This window comes from Muntiacus reevesi, chromosome 1 (assembly GCF_963930625.1).
Source record: "Muntiacus reevesi chromosome 1, mMunRee1.1, whole genome shotgun sequence".
NCBI lineage: Eukaryota > Metazoa > Chordata > Mammalia > Artiodactyla > Cervidae > Muntiacus > Muntiacus reevesi.
The window spans coordinates 51819788-51838709 of record NC_089249.1 but is presented as its reverse complement, the minus strand read 5'-3'; the positions used below and the strand labels follow the sequence as shown (position 1 = coordinate 51838709).

Below are 18922 nucleotides of genomic sequence, written 5' to 3'. Positions count from 1 at the left end.
ATTCCTGACAGGCCACGGACCGGTACCAGTGTGAGGACCAGTACCAGGCTGCCCACTGGTCCCCTGCATTTCTCCCCCCCTCCCGCTTTCCTCCTCTAGGTTTACCTTCAACGACCGGCTGGTTATCCCACCTCCCTTCCAACCACACACACAGGTCAGTCTCTTGTTGCTAATCGCTGAATGCTGATACTGAAAAGGACCCGGGTAAAAACCTAGTCTGTCCCCCTCCTCCCACACACAAGGAGACCAGACAGAGGCAGCCTGAAAACCTGCCGCCCGGCACGGGGACAGGGGGACAATGACTCCACACCTGCCCTGAAGGGCAGGTCGCTGAGTAAGGAGCACCCGAGCTCCCGGGCTGGTCCTGAGAAGGCATTGACGGCAGCTGCGGCCCATCATGGGGCGGCGGGTCTCACAGCGGGGCCGTCCCTGCAGGGTGCACCCTCAGCCCCGCACTCACCACGCTGACGCAGCTCAGAGGGAAGCTGGGGCGAGGGTACTTCCTCAATCATTTCACTTCCCTGGGTGCCAGTAACTAACTCACAGATGGACAGATAAGACAGTGAACCCTGCCCGCCCCCAGCCACCGACCACACTTACCCAGATGTCACACTTGCCGGGGAAGAAGCGCTCGGGGATGCGGGCGGCGTACAGGGCCGCCCCCGTGATGTACAGGCCGGCCATGAGCAATAGCCAGCCGATCTGCCCGATGGTGGCGGCCTTCAGGAAGCCCTCTGAGATGACGTAGTGCAAGGCGGGGATGATCCCACTCAGGCCGAGGCCCAGAAACACTCCTGGGAATCACAAGGACACAATGGAGACAAGGAGAAAGGAGGAGGAACAACTTGGCACAGTACCAGTGACTCTGTAAACTGAGTATCTCAAAAGCAAGATGCAACATTAGCTTCTGGTTTGAAAGGAAAAAGAAGGTTCTTCAAACTCTGGGATTCTGCCATGCAATTCAGCACGGCTATATTCTAAAACGAGATCTATTTACAAAGGCAAAGAGAGAGCCTCCTGCTGAAAAAGCCTTAGCTCCACAAATCAGCAGTCTTCAAGGGGCTTGGAGTGATGTGTTGATGAATGCCTCAGGAACCAACAATTCGAGTAGCTGGCCTACAACACCCTATATGCGCTTCTTTATAAGACGCAGATTACAGTACAGAGCAGTTCTACATAGTTTATCTTCCCTTGAGACAATGGACACCCCCGGGTGAGAGTGAGGTGGGGCACGCGATGAGAGAGGGAGGGGTCTCAGGGCACCAGTCAGACACCGAAGTCCACCAGCATGGCCCCCCCACAGCCAGACTGTCTTTGAACCCTCTACAGCAGTGATTTGCAAACTTCTGGACAGGCCCTAGGTTATAAGACTAAGCTGAGTCTGGATCACCATTTTTTTTAAAATGAACTGAAATAAAACATATCAGACTGTGTCAAGTTGAAGGTTAAGTACCATTTTGTCCAAGTTTTGTAATCTATGTTACTTATGTATTATTAACACATGTCTAGGGTTGTAAAAGAAAACGTCACAATCAGAAACAGCCTAAAGGTAACTGGGCTCTAAAGCCACTGTGAAGTGTGTGCCTCAACCAAGCACCACATGGACAGGAACTGCAGATTAACTGTGGCTTGGGCTTTAATACAAAATGGTCTAAAGCAAAAAGGCTGAAAGGAAGAGTACTCCTTTTAGTACTTCCTGTTCATTCTCAGCAGGCACTGGGTGTGGCACTAGAGGCAAACACTGTGGGCACAGCCCTGGCTCCCACGGGGTCAGGCCCCAGTGCAGGCCCTCGCACCAGAAGGAAGGGGCTTTTGGTTGGTTTCCAACCAAATAGGCATGATCCTGAACATAAAACCCTCTTCATCCTGTACCAGAGAAGGTGCGTGCTACCTCTATAACACCATCAGTTTGGGAGTAAAGACTTTTTTTTACACATTTTAAAATGAAAATACATAGAAAGGAACCATCATTTCACAAAAGTTATGGTGCCACAGCTGGAAGGACCACACGTAAACTGTACTACCAGATGCATCAGCTCACTACCCGCCCCCCTGATGCTGTAAGACGAGCAGGGACACCCCAACGTTACAAGCCCCTCAAGAACAGGAACTGTGACTTCCCCATCTCTGCATCACAAGTACCTAGCCTGACGCTTGGCCAGCGGCGGCCCTCTCGTGCAGACTGGCAGCATGGAATACCGGTCTGGGCTTCTTACCTGCTCTCACGCCCCGGTACTGGGGGGTGGCGAACATGTCCCACTGGGAGACGATGATGGCTGCGATGCCCAGAACACAGATAACAATCAAGTAGATGAAGCAAGGTTGCGGGTTACAGTAGAAGGAGTAATAAAGCCAAGGAACAAAACTTCCCATAATCAGAAGAGCAATACCAGAGTAATCCAGTCTAGGATAGGAAAAAAAAAAAAATCCATTTACTGCTGAACATCACTGCCCACTACAGGTTCCAGTCAAGAGAGCCTGGCAGGCAGCATCAAGGGTTCTGCCAACCCTGCTGGACGCTCTCCCTGAGCCCACTGATCCACACAGGGACTCTGCAGATACTTACTTAGAGAAGATCCGGGAGACCCCTTCTGAGTGGCAGTAGACTGTGTGGAACAGCCACGAGAAAGAAAGGCAGAGAATGGCCCCCAGGAAGAATAATCCAAAGACCACCTTCTCCTGCAGGGGGGCCACAAAGGAGATGTTGGGGCGAAACATATAAAAGATCCCCAGGCACAAGAAGAAGACACAACCTAGAGAAGAGGATGGAAGAAAGCCAGGGTTACTACATTCTGAAGAGAGTGTTATGTATCAATTAAGTTTTCAGTCCTGACATCTGAATCAAAATTCTTCCAAACAACTAAACCTTATCTAAAACGCTGGTCTGCTCCAGACACTGTTGGTATCACATGCCCCTCAGCTTCACAAGCTCGGTATAACAGGGAAACTTGTGATTAATCCAAAAAGAAAACAGACAAGGCCTGCTAACTAAGCCCACCGCCACCGCTAGATCCCTGAGAAATCACATTTATAGTGTTTTTGGCACATGTGCCGCAGCCAGGCTTCAAAGACCCACTCGGCAGTTTCTTTTCAATGAACACTGACCCCTCCAAACTCTGCTAGGAAATACAGCTTGTCTCCAACTGCTCTATGGAAAACACCTGCGGCTCTGGTCCTCACCAGCTGAACCACAGAGTCAGGAGTTAGGGACAGTGAAATGCCATTTGGGCAATTTCAAACCAGTTTTTAAACTGTTCTTCACAGTAAGATACCACATTCTTATTGCTTGGGCAAAGGCTACTTAACACAAGACAAACACAGAAATTAAAAAGTTAAAATATTTGCTAAGTGATTCTGCGTGATCATTTAGGAAAGTCAGAAGTCACCAACAAACTCGATCTGATTCTCTACTCTGATCTACTCTCTGATTCTGGAAAACTTGGAGGCACAGAGGAAATCAAACGTGTGGTAAGATATATACATCAAACAGGGAAAGGCCAGACTACTCCATACATTCACCAGGTTGTGCGATAGTCACTATTTCATTGCAGAACATTTTCACTGCCCCAAAAAGAAGTCCCACACCTGCTCAGCCATCTCCCATCACCGCCCCCCACCCCACCCCCAACAACCCTAACAAGCACTGATCTACTGGACTTTCTAGCTCTATGGATTTCCCCATTTTGGCTACTTCGTGTATATGGATCGTACAGTACCCGGCCTCTGTGTCCGGCTCCTTTCACTTCACACAAGGTTTTCATGGCTAGCCCGTGCTGTAGCCCATTCTCAGCAGTCCAGCCCTTTTAAGGCTGTATAACACTCCACTGTATCCATATACTACACTTTATTTATAGGTCAGGTGATAGATACTTGGTTGTTCCCACTTCCCCTTACAATGAATAAAGCTGCTAAAAACATTCATGTATACACCTTTGTGGGAATATGTCTTCAATACTCTTGGGTATATACCTAGAATTGCGGGTAACTCCGTTTAATTTTCTGAGGAACTGTTAAACCGTTTTCCAAACAGATTGCACCATTTTCCATTTCACCAGCAATGACCAGAATTCTAATCTTTCCATATCCGAGCAAAGACTTGTCACTTTCTATTTTCTTGATAACAGCCATTCTTGTGAGTGTGAAGTGGTATCTCACTGCACTTCCTCAAATGACTCACAGTGTCATTAAGCACCTTTCTCATATGTTCACTGGCCATTCATAATGACTTTTAAAAAACAACTTACTTCTGTGAAATAACTACTTTCCTCTTCGTGCTCGTTAAAATATTACAGCCAATTCTGCATAGTGCCTTTTCCTTGGCCTGGTTTAAGGACATGTCTGAAAACCTAGTGTAAATTGGGACAACCAGAGACAACCACAGAGGAACTGCATCACTAGAAATCCAGCAAACAAAAACAGCAAATTCAAAACACACTTTTTAAGTTCTGTCCTTACCCTTAAATACAGTGGTGGGGGGAGGAACAGAACGGTCACATTAACCATTACTACTCAACATACCCAGCAGATGTGTCCAGATGTTGCCTGTCTCAGTGTGTATTCTGAAAATGCTCTTAAAACAGGCCCGGAAAGAAGGCATTGGGGGCCGGTGTCCATGCAGGAGGAAGTCGTTATCCTTGAGCCACTCAGGCAGCACGTCGTGAGGGATCACTCGCCATCGACCTTCCCAGACCTGGAAGAGTATCAGCAAATACCTCTGTGGGTTTAACTGTTGATTCAGCAACACTGACAGCTATCTCTTACTGCACTGCCTTACAATGAGATAAAGTAAACTATCTTTAGAAAGACAGATGCATTCAAAGGCATAATGTCCTATATTCTGAAAAAACTGAGGAAAAAATACATTCTTTTTATTGGGGTAGGGGAGCTTTTCTAAGGAAAAGGAGAGAGCAAATGAAGTCACAGAAAATACCCAGGCAACGTCCCTGGTGGCGTAATGGTTAGGATTCTGTGCTTTCACTGCTGAGGGCCTAGGTTCAGTCCCAAGTCGAGGAATTGACATGGGCAAGCCACGAGCCACAGCCAAGAAGAAAAAAAAGTGCTTTCCAGCTCTGTTTCGGTCTGGCCAAGGCAAGATGAGGGGCTGAAGTCCCACCCGTACAGATGCCCCTCCTTCATCCTTCACTACAGACTTCGTGTTAATCGCTCAGTAGTGTCCGATTCTTTGCAACCCAATGGACTGTACCCCACCAGGCTGCACTGTCCACGGAATTTTCCAGGCACAAACACTGGAGTGGGTTGCCATTCCCTTCTCCATGAAGTCGTTCAGTCGCGTCCGATTCTTTGTGACCCCATGGACTATACAGTCCATGGAATTCTCCATGCCAGAATACTGTAGTGGGCAGCCTTTCCCCTCTCCAGGGATCTTCCCGACCCAGGGATCCAACCCAGGCCTCCCGCATTGCAGGCACACTCTACCAACAGAGCCACCAGGGAAGCCCAAGAATACTGCAGTGGGTAGCCTATCCCTTCTTCAGCAAATCTTCACAACCCAGGAATCGAACTGGGGTCTCCTGCATTGCAGGTGGATTCTTTACCAACTGAACTACCAGGGAAGTCCCTAATACATACCAGGAAAAATCCCTGTTGTATTAAGACCATTTTTATACTTAATATTCCTGTTGGTGGGGAAAAAACACAGACTCACACTTAGATGCCTTTTGTTAAAATTGCCTCTCTCTCCTTTGTTTTCTCGTCTAATCACAACAAATATAATGAAGCAGAAGGAAGGAGCAAAGGGGTCAGAAAACCTTGGATCTCTGCCATTGCCCACTTGAAGGAGCTTTCATTAACAACAAAAATCCTCAAGCCTCAGTTTCCTTGTTTATAAAATGAGAACAAGAGTGTGGGAACTTACGAGGATCCACAGAAATGACCCATGATACTCCCACCCCAAAGGTGGTGTGCAATCCTGCTGTCCCCACAGGCAGATCACCCGAGAGATCGTGCCTGGGGAGCCGGCAAAGGAGCGCAGCCTCCCGCCCTTCCCCGTCCTTGCTGTCATTCCCCCGTCAGGCTCTAAAGGAAAGGGATGGGGGGGTGGGGGAGCCCCTCCTAAAAAACACGCCAGCCTCAGCGCTCCGCTCTTTTCATGTCTCTCAGCCCAGTGAGCTCACACTGTAAGATCACTTCCACCTAAACTATCTTGCCCCTGCTGAGCCAAACAGACGCCAAGGAGGTAGGAGAATGTCCACCTAGGGCTTCCCCTCGGGCCCCACCTGCCGGCCACCGTGCCCACCCCAGCCCTCCCCTCCCTGCACTCCACTGGGGTGGGACGACAAACCAAAGAACAGCAGTGACCCCCTCACAATGGCACTGAAGCTCCGTCTCCACCCTCCTCCCGACCCCGGGCCTGTGCTCACCCGCCTTCCCCCTGCCGGTTCCTAATGTGCAACAAAATAAACTCATCTGTCACCAGATGCTGCTACTCAGCTTCACTTGGGGAGAACTTTATTTTCTAAGGTGGAAACCAATCCTCGCCTCCCTCCAGGCAGTTCACAGCCTGCGAAGAGCTCTGCTGTGATGGTATGAGAAGAGCTACTATGTTATCACACGAGCAGTTACTAGCTCTTACCAGTGACACCAGTACACAGTGTCAGAGCGACTTTCCCCAAAGTTTCTAAACACACACTCTGGCTTCTGAAGACTGGGGCCCAGGTGCTGTGCCTCCATCATTACACTGCACCCACCGCTCAACTTGCAGGGCAGCCAAATGCCGACCCAAACAGGTATTCTCCCCCCTCAACTCCAGGCAGGAAGAACAAGGTCATAGCTTAGTCAAGGACACCTTTGTTTATAAGCTTGAAAAAGGCAATGCCTAAATCAAACGTCTTAGCAACGGCTCACTGGGTCGGTATTAGACCACATGACACACAAAACATATATTAAAAAAAAATGACCCACAGAAGACCTCTGTGTCCACGTGGGCTGACTATGCTGGTAGACTAGCAATGACTGAAGGCTGGAATAAAAGAGATGCCAGACACAAACACTCTCTAAAGCCTAGATGACTTTATCTACTCCCCCTATGCCTGTAGGGAAGCCTTCTCCACAAGGGAAAGCACACACAGGCAAGAGGGCAGGACACCGCATTCTCAACTGTCTGTTTACTTGCTTCCAAGAAACAGAATCCGGTGTCACCAAATACAGGCAGGTGGGTTTATCAAGGACAGTCAGGAGCTCGGCCTCGGTGGGTGGGGTGACTCAGGAAGCCTGCCCCTTCCGCACAGACACACTTCTAGGGGATAATACGGGCTCATAATAATTTTATGACCCACTCCTTTTCCTTCAGTAAATCATAGTCTATAGCAAACAAGTGTCCTATTTATTCACCACCTGTTAGCTCTTAAACTGCAAAGTTTTATTTGCCTTACTCTCTATACTCTTGGTTCAGAAGGGAGAACAAAAAGTCAAGTTACCTACAGCACCCCACTGATCCATAAATATAAAAATCCCTAGCGAGTGACACTGAATACTTAACTCTGAGATTTAAGGGAAAAACTTGCTTTTGAAAACCAAAATGTATCTTTTGTATCCCTTTGCTCTAACTCTACTGAGACAGTGATTACTAGAATGGGTTTAATGTTTCGATTGGCTTTTTCTTCACCAGTTTTCAAACACTGATTAAAATTTTCTGGGCTCTAAAAGTAGATCCATGAATGTTTAGACTTTGCCACCCTCTCCCCGAAATCCCTCTGGTCGTGAAAGAGATGTCTATATTCAGATTATAATGTTTTCTTCTCAGCTCTGGTCCAAAGTACCGGACTCTAAGTCAACTGGCCCCAATTATTTCTAGCATCATTGTAAATGTAGAAAAACCTAAATTTAGTTTTTAGGATCTAAGACTATATACATAAAAAGTCTTGGTTTCACAAAACTCATGAAAAATCAAAGTGTCAGAAAAATTTTTCTCTAAATGATCAAGAGTTCTTCAAAAATGTTTAATAGTAAATTTACACACACAGGTTGAACTGTGTTGACCTGAGGTCACACCTGCCAGGATGAGATGGGTCACATGGCTAAACCCATACATACCAGTGTCCCTGATCGTGTTTTTGAAACAAGCAACCCCAAATCCAGATGCCATTTTAGGGGGACGGAGGCCCACGGGGATGCTAATGACTCAGAAAACACAGCAGCCACACTGGCAACACTGGACGCGTGTGAAGACTAGGAAGTCCCACCTGAGGAGGAGTCCATCGCCCGCTGGACCCGAGAGGAGCGGCATGCCGCAGAGCAGACTCGGGGTCTCAGGCATCGAGCACCCCAGTTCTGTCTCCTTCTGTGTGTCTAACTGGTCAACAAGACGTCTACTCTGTGAGCCGGCTTCCCGGCCAGATGATCTAGTTTTCCCAAACCTTTATCAGGGCTGCTGCAGGCACGCAAGGACTGGTGTACTGGACGGGCTCATGTCCTAACGCTGCTCCTACCCACTGGGACACACACTCGCCCCAAAGGGACGGCACCCCCGCGCTCCTAACTCGCAGACTTCTGTTTGGGAAGGACTAAACATACAGCATGGAAATGACCAGGAACGGCCACCTTACCTTACAAACAAACTCTTCCATCCTCTCCATGGCATGGTGGGCTTGCAGGAGGGGGGACATGCCCATGAATCCCTCGTCTTCCTGAGATGCTCCATCATCATCATCACACTCACGCTCCTCCACACTCTGCAAGGCAATCACAGAGACAGTCGGGGACAGAAATCAGGAGCCAGAGGAAACGAACAATACTTTTACCTTGAAAAAAATACAGCGAAAACTCTCTTAAGGTTAAAACAAGGCCTCAGACAAGTTAACAATATAGGAAGTAAGGTCTGTTTATTATAGAGTTACTATGAGTACTAAAAATAAGAGGTGCCTGATTCTTCTCTGCAGACAACTGAACTATGGCAGCAGCATTCCTGTTTGTTTAAGTAGCAAGGTTCAGGAGTGGCCTTGGATGCTTTGTTTTTTGTTGTAAGAATTATACTTGTAGACCACAAAATACAATTACATATACAAAGCTGAGAGATTACTGACGGGAAAATCTCCAAGAATCCCACCTGGAACGTGTAAAATAAATACAATGCAGGAAGTGCTCTAGGGGAAAAGATGGAAAGGAGGAAAAAACACTGCAAAACTATTTACTAAATCTTTAAAACACACCAAGTACAAAAGGCAGGCCAGTTCATTTAATCTTGACAACCACCTTACCGTGATAGTGTTCTTGTCTAAACCTACATGCACATTGGGCAGGGACTTCCCTGGTGGGATGGTGGATGAGAATCCGTCTGCCAGTGCAGGGGACCCGGGTTCGATCCCTGGTCTGAGAGGGAAGGCCACCACGCGCTCTGGGGCAGCTAAACCCACGCGCCACAACTACAGCCTGCGCTCTAGAGCCCAGAACTGCAACGATGGAGCCCACATGCCACAAGTACTGAGCCCGAGTGCCTGAAGCCAGCAAGGCACAACTACTGAGCCTGTCTGCTGCAACTACTGAAGCCGTGCACCCAGCACCTGTGCGCCACAGCAGGAAAAGCCACCACAGTGAGAAGCCTGAACACCACAACTAGAGAAAGCTCACACGCAGCAACAAAGACCCAGCACAGCCAAAAATACTAGTAAAATAATCCCGTGCAACACAACTACTGAGCCCTCTTATAACAGAATACTCACAAACATGGCCTCAAAAAGCAAATGTCTAAAACACAACATCGTAAATAGCTATCTATTGTGGTCAGGGATTGCAGAGTTGCTAATCAGAGATCTTCACAGAGTGGGTGGTGGTAAATGTAGTTTCCTTGGCTAAACAGAGGATAACACAGTAGGAATTAAGTGGCCAGAACAAAGACAAAAATGCTTTCTCCACGACACACAGGCAAGTTTATAGCTCTGCCACTTGATGAAGGTCTGGAAAGTCTGTGCTGGGAACGATATACATTATATATAAAAGCCTCTGTCTTCCAATTTGAACTCTAAAGAATGATCCTGTCAGGAGTGGAAATTACTTTCAATTCCCCTTCCAGTAGCCACTAAACCACAGACCCAAAGATCTGTTTCAACCATGAACTTCATCTAAGATGATCACACATGGGGGCTAAACGCATGCTATGTTCTGCTCCTATCGTCACACCTCTAACTGTCATCAACACGAATTATGAAAAGAAACAGGGCAGTGTGAATGGTGAACGACGAAAACCCAAGCTGCCTAAAGTAAAGGCAGAAACCGTAATGCTCTAAGGCTTCCTGTGAATAAATCACTATATCTACACTTAAAAAGACGTCAGTGCTCTGAAGTGAGTACAAAGACGCTTTCAAATCTTTTTTTCTTGCTCCCGTCATCTGTGAGAAAAGTTAAAGTGGGTTATCTCTCAAAACGCAACAATATCCAACTGATGACCCATACAAAGTACAAACTAAAATGTTAATTCATTGGGGTGTACTTTACCTCTGGAAAGAGAACCAGAGTGATAAAGACCAAATTCCTTAAAGATCAGTCTAACAAAATGACAATAACCCATCAGTCTACTGGCGGTTTGTCTGCTTCAGCCCAGCTCAGCTCAATTCAGTTTAATAAATATTTATTAAAAGGACATTTTCTACAAAGTGAGTAAAATACAGTCTCTGCCTTCCATGGGTGTACAATCTAATAAGGGACCAAATTAGCCACAAAGATAACTGTAACAAAAATAAGGTACAGTCAGTTTAGAAACGGAATGTGGAGCTCAGGAAAGGCTGCATGAGGAGTTAGAATTTTGGAAAGATAAAAGAACTGTCGAGAGGGGAAAGCAAAAGCACTATTTTGAAGAAAAGAGACTAGTTCAGTTCAGCTGAAATTTAGGGGAAGAGTTGGACATAAATCACATATTTACATACTAGAAGTCAGTAGACAAGTGCCACAGGCTACAGTCGTTTAGTTGGTCAGTCGTGTCCAACTCTTTGCAACCCTATGGACTGCAGCACGCTAGGCTTCCCTGTCCTTCATCTCAAGAAGTTTGCCCAAACTCATGTCCATTGAATCAGTGATGCCATCCAACCATCTCATCCTCTATCGCCCCCTTCTCCTCCTGCCCTCAACCTTTCCCAGCATCAGGGTCTTTTTCAATGAACTGGCTCTTGCAATCAGGAGCCAAAGTATTGGAGCTTCAGCTTCAGCATCAGTCCTTGCAATGAATATTCAGGGTTGATTTCCTTTAGGACTGACTGGTTTGATCTCCGTGTTGTCCAAGGGACTCTCTAGAGTCTTCTCCAGCACCACAGTTCAAAAGTATCAATTCTGTGGTGCTCAGCCTTCCTTATGGTCCAGCTCTCACATCCGTACATGACTACTGGAAAAACCATAGCTTTGACTATATATACCTTTGTCCACAAAGTGAAGTCTCTGCTTTTTAATACACTGCCTAGGTTTACCACAGCTTTTCTTCCAAGGAGCAAGCATCTTTTAATTTCATGGCTGCAGTCACCATCAGCAGTGACTTTGGAGCCCAAGAAAATAAAATTTGTCACTGTTTCCACTTTTTCCTCTTCTATTTGCCATGAAGCAATGGGACTGGATGCCAGGACTTTAGTTTTTTGAATGCTGAATTTTTCACTCTCCTCTTTCACCCTCATCAAGAGTCTCTTTAGTTTCTCTTTACTTTCTGCCATTAGAGTAGTATCATCTACATATCTGAGGTTGTTGATATTTCTCCCGGCAATATTGATTCCAGCTTGTGATTCATCTAGCCTGGCATTTCACACATGTCGTCACTCTGCATATAAGTTAAATAAGCAGGGTGACAATATACACCCTTGACGCACTCCTTTCCCAATTTTGAATCAGTCCATTGTTCCATGTCCAGTTCTAACTGCTGCTTCTTGACCTGCATACAGGTTTCTCAAGAGACAGGTAAGGTGGTCTGGTATTTCCATCTCTTTAAGAATTTTCCACAGTGTGTTGTGATTCATACAGTCAAAGGCTTTCATATAGCCAATGAAGCAGATGTTTTTCTGGAATTCCCTTGCTTTCTCTATGATCCAACGGATGTTGACAATTTGATTTCTGGTTCCTCAACCTTTTCTAAAGTCAAACTTGTACATCTGGAAGCTCTTGGTTCACGTACGGCTGAAGCTAGCTTGAAGGAATTTGAGCATAACCTTGCTAGCATGTGAAGTGAGTGCAAGTGTACGGTAATTTGAACATTGGCATTACTGTTCGTTGGGAGTGGAATAAAAACTGACCTTTTCTGGTCCTGTGACCACTGCTAAGTTTTTCAAATTTGCTGACATTTAAGTGCAGCACTTTAAAAGCATAGTCTTTTAAGATTTTGAATAGCTCAGCTATAATTCTATCACCTCCACTAGCTTTGCTTGTAGTAATGCTTCCTAAGGCCCACTGGACTTCACACTCCAGTATGTCATCCTAGGTCAGTGACCGCACCATCATGGTTATCCAAGTCATTAGGACTTTTTTGCACAACATTCTTGCCACTTGTTCTTAATCATAATCGTAATGCTGTGCACGATGAGAATATAAAGGTCAAGGAAACAGAAAGGTGTCCGGGGCCAGGACACCAAACCTGGGTCAAGGTGTGCGCGCCCCTCCAGAAGTCTGAGAACTGAGGCCTGCTGTACCCACACAACTGCAAGGACTACACGCTAAGGCCCCATACAGCATGGCTTTGTGTGCTCAGAAAACACCTGCCCAGGAATATTAAGGACACAGACCACTAGGGAACTTCACCATGAGCTTCAGAACTTCTCAAAAATTCACTAACATTAGACTGCTCAACTAGCTCCTTAGTACAGCTGCTGAACTGGGCAGATCTGCTCCCTTATCAAGTATCTGCTCACTAGACTTGCCCCAACTACCAAAACTATCATAAACTCTGTGCAATGTCAACATGATCTCGAGACTGAAAGACCTGCCATAAGCCACGACAGTAAGGCCCCAAACCACACACACAGCTATCCGCAACCTCTCCTTTCTAAACAAGACCCTTAGGGTGTGGCTCACTCTTACTGCAGTAAGAAACTTCGCTTCATCTCATCAACAAGCTACTGTGTGCTTGCCTGCTTGCCTTTTTTAACCATTTCTTTAACTGAAGTACAGGGAACTTACAATGCTGTGTTAGTTTCACGTGCACTGCAAAGTGATTCAGTTCTACATCAACGGGCTATCCTGACAGTCTTTTTGGAAAGTTGACAGGTTGAATCCAGCCTTAAATTTAGAAATCTGCAGTGTGTAGTAAGGGCACTAGCAAGCTGATACATCTAGCTCATACACACACAGGGGTCAGCAGAAACTAAGGTGTCCACAAAAACAGGAGCTGAAAGAGTAAGCGCTGATGACTGAGTCTCTGGTATCATCCAACACAGAAAGGACAACAGCTAGTCCACGTGAACATTCATTTTGGTCTGCCTAGAAATATACATGCTCTTAACCTTAAAGACTAGTTCTCTCTTATCAGTTTGATGGAAAAGATCTTTAAAATCATCTAATTTAAAAAAAAATCATCTAATTTTTTTTTAATTCTCACAAAGCAACTGTTTTCTAATCTTTATTGAGTTTCCTAAGTAGACCTCAAGAAAAGAAAACGAAGTGGCTGGCAAACAGGAGTCTAAGTACAAATCAGCTTTCTTATGATAAACTAACAAACTGTGGCATTCTTATGAGTTTGGTTAAAGCAAATCAGTCCAATAAAGCCTAGGTTGAATGAATGAAGAGTTGGCTCCAGCCCCCACTTATGAGGAAGAATCTGGAGCAGAGGAAAAGTAGGACAACCATAAAGGCTGCTCTCTTTATTTAACTTTATCTTAAAAACTCAGAGATATGAAATAAAGCCATAAAACTAGAGATCAGGGTAACCTGGTTTGAAATGTCTCTTTTGTGTTATCTATAGATGCTTATGAAACACAAACTATAAACTTCAGCAAATACAGCTGAAAGAGCCAAGGCTTTAGAGTCAGAGACCTAGAAGTAATAGTCTATGCCCTTCAACCAATACAGAACACTACACATTTCAGAAAGGATTCTGGCCGGAAAAATACTGGGACAAGGGTTAAAGATCTGGATTTTAGGCTCCACTGTCTAGGCTTACTTGTTAACAAACTGACGCCCTGTACCCTCTGTCCTTCATTCCAGCCATACCGAACATTCTGCAGGTTCACACGTCAGCATACACCAGTGTGCACTGGAAACACTCAGCGACTATCGTTACTGCTATTCCCTAAAAGCACTGTGCGTTTCTGAGTCTGCACATCTGCTACTCCCTTTGCCTGGAATGCTTTCCAGTCCTTCAGGAACCAAGACAAGCCTCATCTAGTTTCGCTTAATACATGTCCACTTCCTTTTAGATAACCCCAGTCATAGAAAAAGCAATCCTAAAATTCATATGGAATGACAAAGGACTCTGAACAGTCAAATCAGTCTTGAGAAAGAACAACAAAGCGGGAGGCATCACATTTCCAGACATATTACAAAGCTACCGTCATGGACATGGTATGGTACCGACATAAAGACAGCCATACAGACCAGTGGTCCTGCTCACAGACACTACACCTTTGCTCTCCAGGCAGTTGCTTGAGTCACCTAAAAGGTGGTCTTTCCTCTGGAAGGTAAAAGAAAAGACTAGGTTCTTTTCCCAGAAGCCTACTGTCTCCCACGATATGCACTGGAGACAAAGCATCTAGACAAGCAGTTTCAGCACTCAGAATTTCTCCAAAAATAGAAACAATAATGCCCTCACCAAAGCATGGTCAAAATATAAGGGGTATATGGTTAACTACAAAACCCATTTCATTCAACAAGATAGGGCAGCTTAAGTGTGGTCTTACCTGTCAACAGAAAAGGTGTCTAGATAACTTAAGAGACTTCAAAATCTTACTAATATGCTCGAGATTCCTTTTCAAAACACCATCCTCTCTCCAGCAGAGTCCCCATAATTTTTAACATTCTTCCTCCAGGCACATTCTCATAAATCTGTTTTTACTCACCATTCTTTCACTTCAACTTACTTTTCTATGATAGGAAGAAAGGCCAGATGCCTCTACAAGAGGCTCCCGCCCTCCGTGGCGGACGTCACTGTCACCGCTGCTCGCGCCATCGAGCTGGCGCCCTTTCCTGAGCCTGGGGGCTGGCTCTGGAGTCTTGCTGTGCTCCAGCCGGTCTTCCTCTGTCTCGTTCATGGGACACCCCAGGCTTTCTGACAAAGAAGTCTTTCTTTCTGTCCCTTCTTCTTGGGAGGGTGGATATTTAGGATACTGAGTTGACTCTACAGGAGAGAAAGCTCTGCATTAACATATTTGCATGAGCGATGTGGGAAGACACAGGTTGTATTATTATACACTAAAACTAAAATTTTCTGTACTCATTAAGAACAATAAATAACGTATGAAAAAAAAACCTATTTTGTTGAAAAAAGGACTGCCAAGATCTACTTTTAAATGAAAAAATCAGAATACAAAAGATACATGTATAGTATTCCCACTTACATATTCTAATAAAAGAATATAATCATAAACACATATACTTCTGTACACAGGATAACTATTTAAATATTCAGAACTGTGTTTTCGGTACACAAGTATATACACAAGGAAGAACCTAGAGTTAGGAGGGAGGCAGCTTACTTTTCACTTTATTCTGCCTGCATTTTTTTTTCCCATATGCCATATACTACTCTTTCAGTTAAAAACATACCTAATATAGAAAGAATATATGTGGATTTTATGTACTACAACTAGGTTTTACATATTCAATTTCATTTACATCATCACAACGATTCTTCAGGGTATTCTAACTTCTTCATAAGTAAAAAAATCAAAATTCACCACACTTTTATGAAATAAAACAATGCCTCTGACTGGCAGGGCATATATTACTGGTAATGTTTTGCATTTAAGTTGCTTAATGTCTGATATTTCAGTATTTTTAGCTGTTTTGAACTCTAACTGGACTACCCTGGAAGGTAAAACCTCAGGGTCAGAGCACACTTTCATACCCCTCTGAGCTCCCAGAAAGTGCTGTGCACATAAATGTTTAATGAATAGGATGACATTTAAATGTTCTTAAGTGGTAAAAACACTTTCAGAAGTCATCAATATTTCTCTAAACTGGATCACATAAGTTTCCTAGGAGTCAATAATTCCAAGTCCTTGGCCCTCTAACTCATAAACTCATAGGACAAAAGCTTATTTTAGAGATTTAAGTTACATATCCAAATAAGGAGATTATCATAGCCAATCCAACTAAAAAAAATGAAAACAGGAAGAAGCCAAGGTACATGTTATGCTCATAAATCCCAGGAGATGCAAAATTCTTACAGGGGAAAGGAGGAGTGGGGCCAAGTGGGAGGGCCTAGCCAGCATGCAGAGAGGGTGAAAGGTACATTAGTGTTCATATGTGGTGGACACACTAGACTAAGCATTAGCTCAAGAGTTCAAATTAGACTAAGAATTAGCCAGCTGTTAGTTTCATGAACCATCTGAGCTTGTTGCAAGAGTTTTCTCCAGTTTTTAGAACAAGAACAAACACAATCTTTAAACACCACCGAAACTGGACCTGTGCCTATCACATAAAGGCCTAAGCAAGCACATTCTGGTAGTGAGATTATAAACTACGCTATAAATGTCCACTTCTGAAAGAACAAACAATGTCAGTGGCTTATACATACTTACTTACAAAGCTGTTTCACACCCACCATTTCACTCTGTTTCAGGGAAGAGGGATCTAACATTTACTGTGGATCGGCAAAGTTAAATTCTGTATCACAGGACCTCACATAATTCTTACGGATGGCCCTCTAGGGTATTTTACCCCCCATTATATAGACGTGGAAACTGAGGCTCAGAGATTGGGTTACTTAGCAGCTGAACTATGGTCCAACAGCACTTGCATAAATGATTTTCTTGCTAAGAAGAATAAAAACAGGGGAAGTATCTGGAATTAGGCTTTAATTTGCTCTAAGATTTTTAACAGGAAAAGGGAGTGAGATGGAGATGGAAAGTAAGACTTCAGAGCACCATTATCTGTTAATCCAAAGAGTTATTCTAAGGGAATAGTTAGCATATTCTAAGTTATTCAAAGAGAAATTTTTCATTCATCAAGATTCTATGAATGCTCCACTTGCCGTATTATACACAAGTTTAGAGAGAGAGAAAGAGAGGGAAAAGAAAGAAAGGAACCCAATACATAACAGCTGGCAAGAAAAAGCAAGTTAACTGAGAGGTGCTCTGAGTCTATGAACAGATGTAGAAATCCTACACAAGTCAAACTGGGTAACCCCCAGCAAGCAGATCAGATCTAAGGTCTTTGAAAAGTTGCCTCACGTGTTCAAGGAGCAGACTCAAGCGTCACTAACTCTGCCCAAAAGCAATGGGGGTTTGCCAAGCAGAGTAGAGGAAAGGTACTCTGTGAGGAGAAAACAGGATATGCAAGGCAAGGAGTCCAGGGTCTGCCCAAAAATCAGAGAACAGGGACAAACTCAAGATATGCTCAGTACAGAAAAATCAACATTTGGATAACTGAATGAGGGTCCATGAAGACTAGACAGAAAGAACTCAGATGACTCAGGCTTTTTGCTCAGGCAGCCAACTGCACAGAACACTACTCACTGAGATGAAGAGATGATATGGGGAGAAGTAAATTCATAGTAGGAGAATGAATTAGTTTTCAGAAATGGGGTCTGAAGTTCAAGAAATGTTCAGCTGGCACCAGGAAACACAAGTCTGGAATTCAGAACAGAGAATGAGCTTGAAAACAGAACTAGGTATTACTAGGATTAAAAGTGATACTAGCATATTAGTTAACAACACTGGACAAAATCCTTTTTTAAAAAGTTATGAATTGTAGTGCTAGAGAAGATTCTTGAGAGCTCCCTGGATTGCAAGGAGATCAAACCAGTCAACCCTAAAGGAAATCAACCCTGAATATTCACTGGAAGGACTGATGCTGAAGCTCCAATACTTTGGCCACTTGATGCAAAGAGCGGATTCACTGGAAAAGACCCTGATGCTGGGAAAGATTGTGAGAGAGCACAAGGAGAAAGGGATGACAGAGGGTGAGATGGCTGTCTGGCATCACCGACTCAGTGGGCATGGGTCTGAGCAAGCTCTGGGAGACAGAGCAGGGCAGGGACGTGTGCTGCAGCCCAAGGGGTCACAAAGAATCAGACAGGACTCAGTGACTGAACAACAACAGGAGTGTGACGGGGTAAAAATCAAAGTAAAAAACCCAGGAGAATGAATACCAAATAGTAGATTGTACAGTCAGGACTGGAACCTACTAATCTCTCGACTGTCAGTCAACTGTACTCACACCAGGTTTCCTTCCCAATGAGAAAACCATGAAAAATTTAAAACTCTACTTCTTAAGACTTCATTTTCCCTTCAAATAATACTGTATAAGGTAAACTTATGTTGCTTAAAAGCAACAAGGTTGCTTAAATGGTTACCTATAAAGCAATTTTGTTCTACCCGAAGAAACTGCTAACTTAATGGTTTGATACTTGTGGTCTAAAAATCTAACTCTATTCCAGGAAAGGTACTTTCTAAAAACCAATAGTTGTCTGCATGTTCCATGAGGCAAGCATGTGCTCATCACTGCTGAGAATCAACCTGCAGCAGATACACAGGCTTCTTGAATGAATGTTTCATTCTCCAGGGGAAAAAGAGAAGTACTTAATCATAGTTACACTGGATTCCTGCCAAGGTAGACTACAGTGCAGTGTATTACTTCACCTGTTTCATACTGTTCACTTTTATGTTGCCCCCAATTTTAAAAGAGCAAGCAAGCTGTGGAAAACAGTATGGCAATTCCTCAAATAAGTTAAAAATATATTTACTATACGATCCCACCAACTCCACTTCTGGGTATGTATGTACTCAAAAGAACTGAAAGCAGGGTCTTGAAGAGACATTTACACACTCATGTCCATATTCAC

At 44.5% G+C, this 18922-nt stretch overlaps 1 protein-coding gene across 1 annotated transcript in view; it reads right to left on the bottom strand.

Annotated features, from left to right (window-relative positions):
- Positions 1 to 18922, bottom strand: part of ADIPOR2 (adiponectin receptor 2) — a 37138-nt gene that overhangs the window by 2966 nt on the left and 15250 nt on the right. Inside the window, exons 2-7 of the mRNA XM_065943145.1 lie at positions 14997 to 15253; positions 8565 to 8690; positions 4519 to 4690; positions 2567 to 2753; positions 2217 to 2404; positions 601 to 794 (exon numbers count right to left, since the gene is read on the bottom strand). Coding sequence (XP_065799217.1) covers positions 601 to 794; positions 2217 to 2404; positions 2567 to 2753; positions 4519 to 4690; positions 8565 to 8690; positions 14997 to 15167 — 1038 coding nt within the window. The 5' untranslated portion in view covers positions 15168 to 15253. The remainder of the gene's footprint in view (positions 1 to 600; positions 795 to 2216; positions 2405 to 2566; positions 2754 to 4518; positions 4691 to 8564; positions 8691 to 14996; positions 15254 to 18922) is intronic.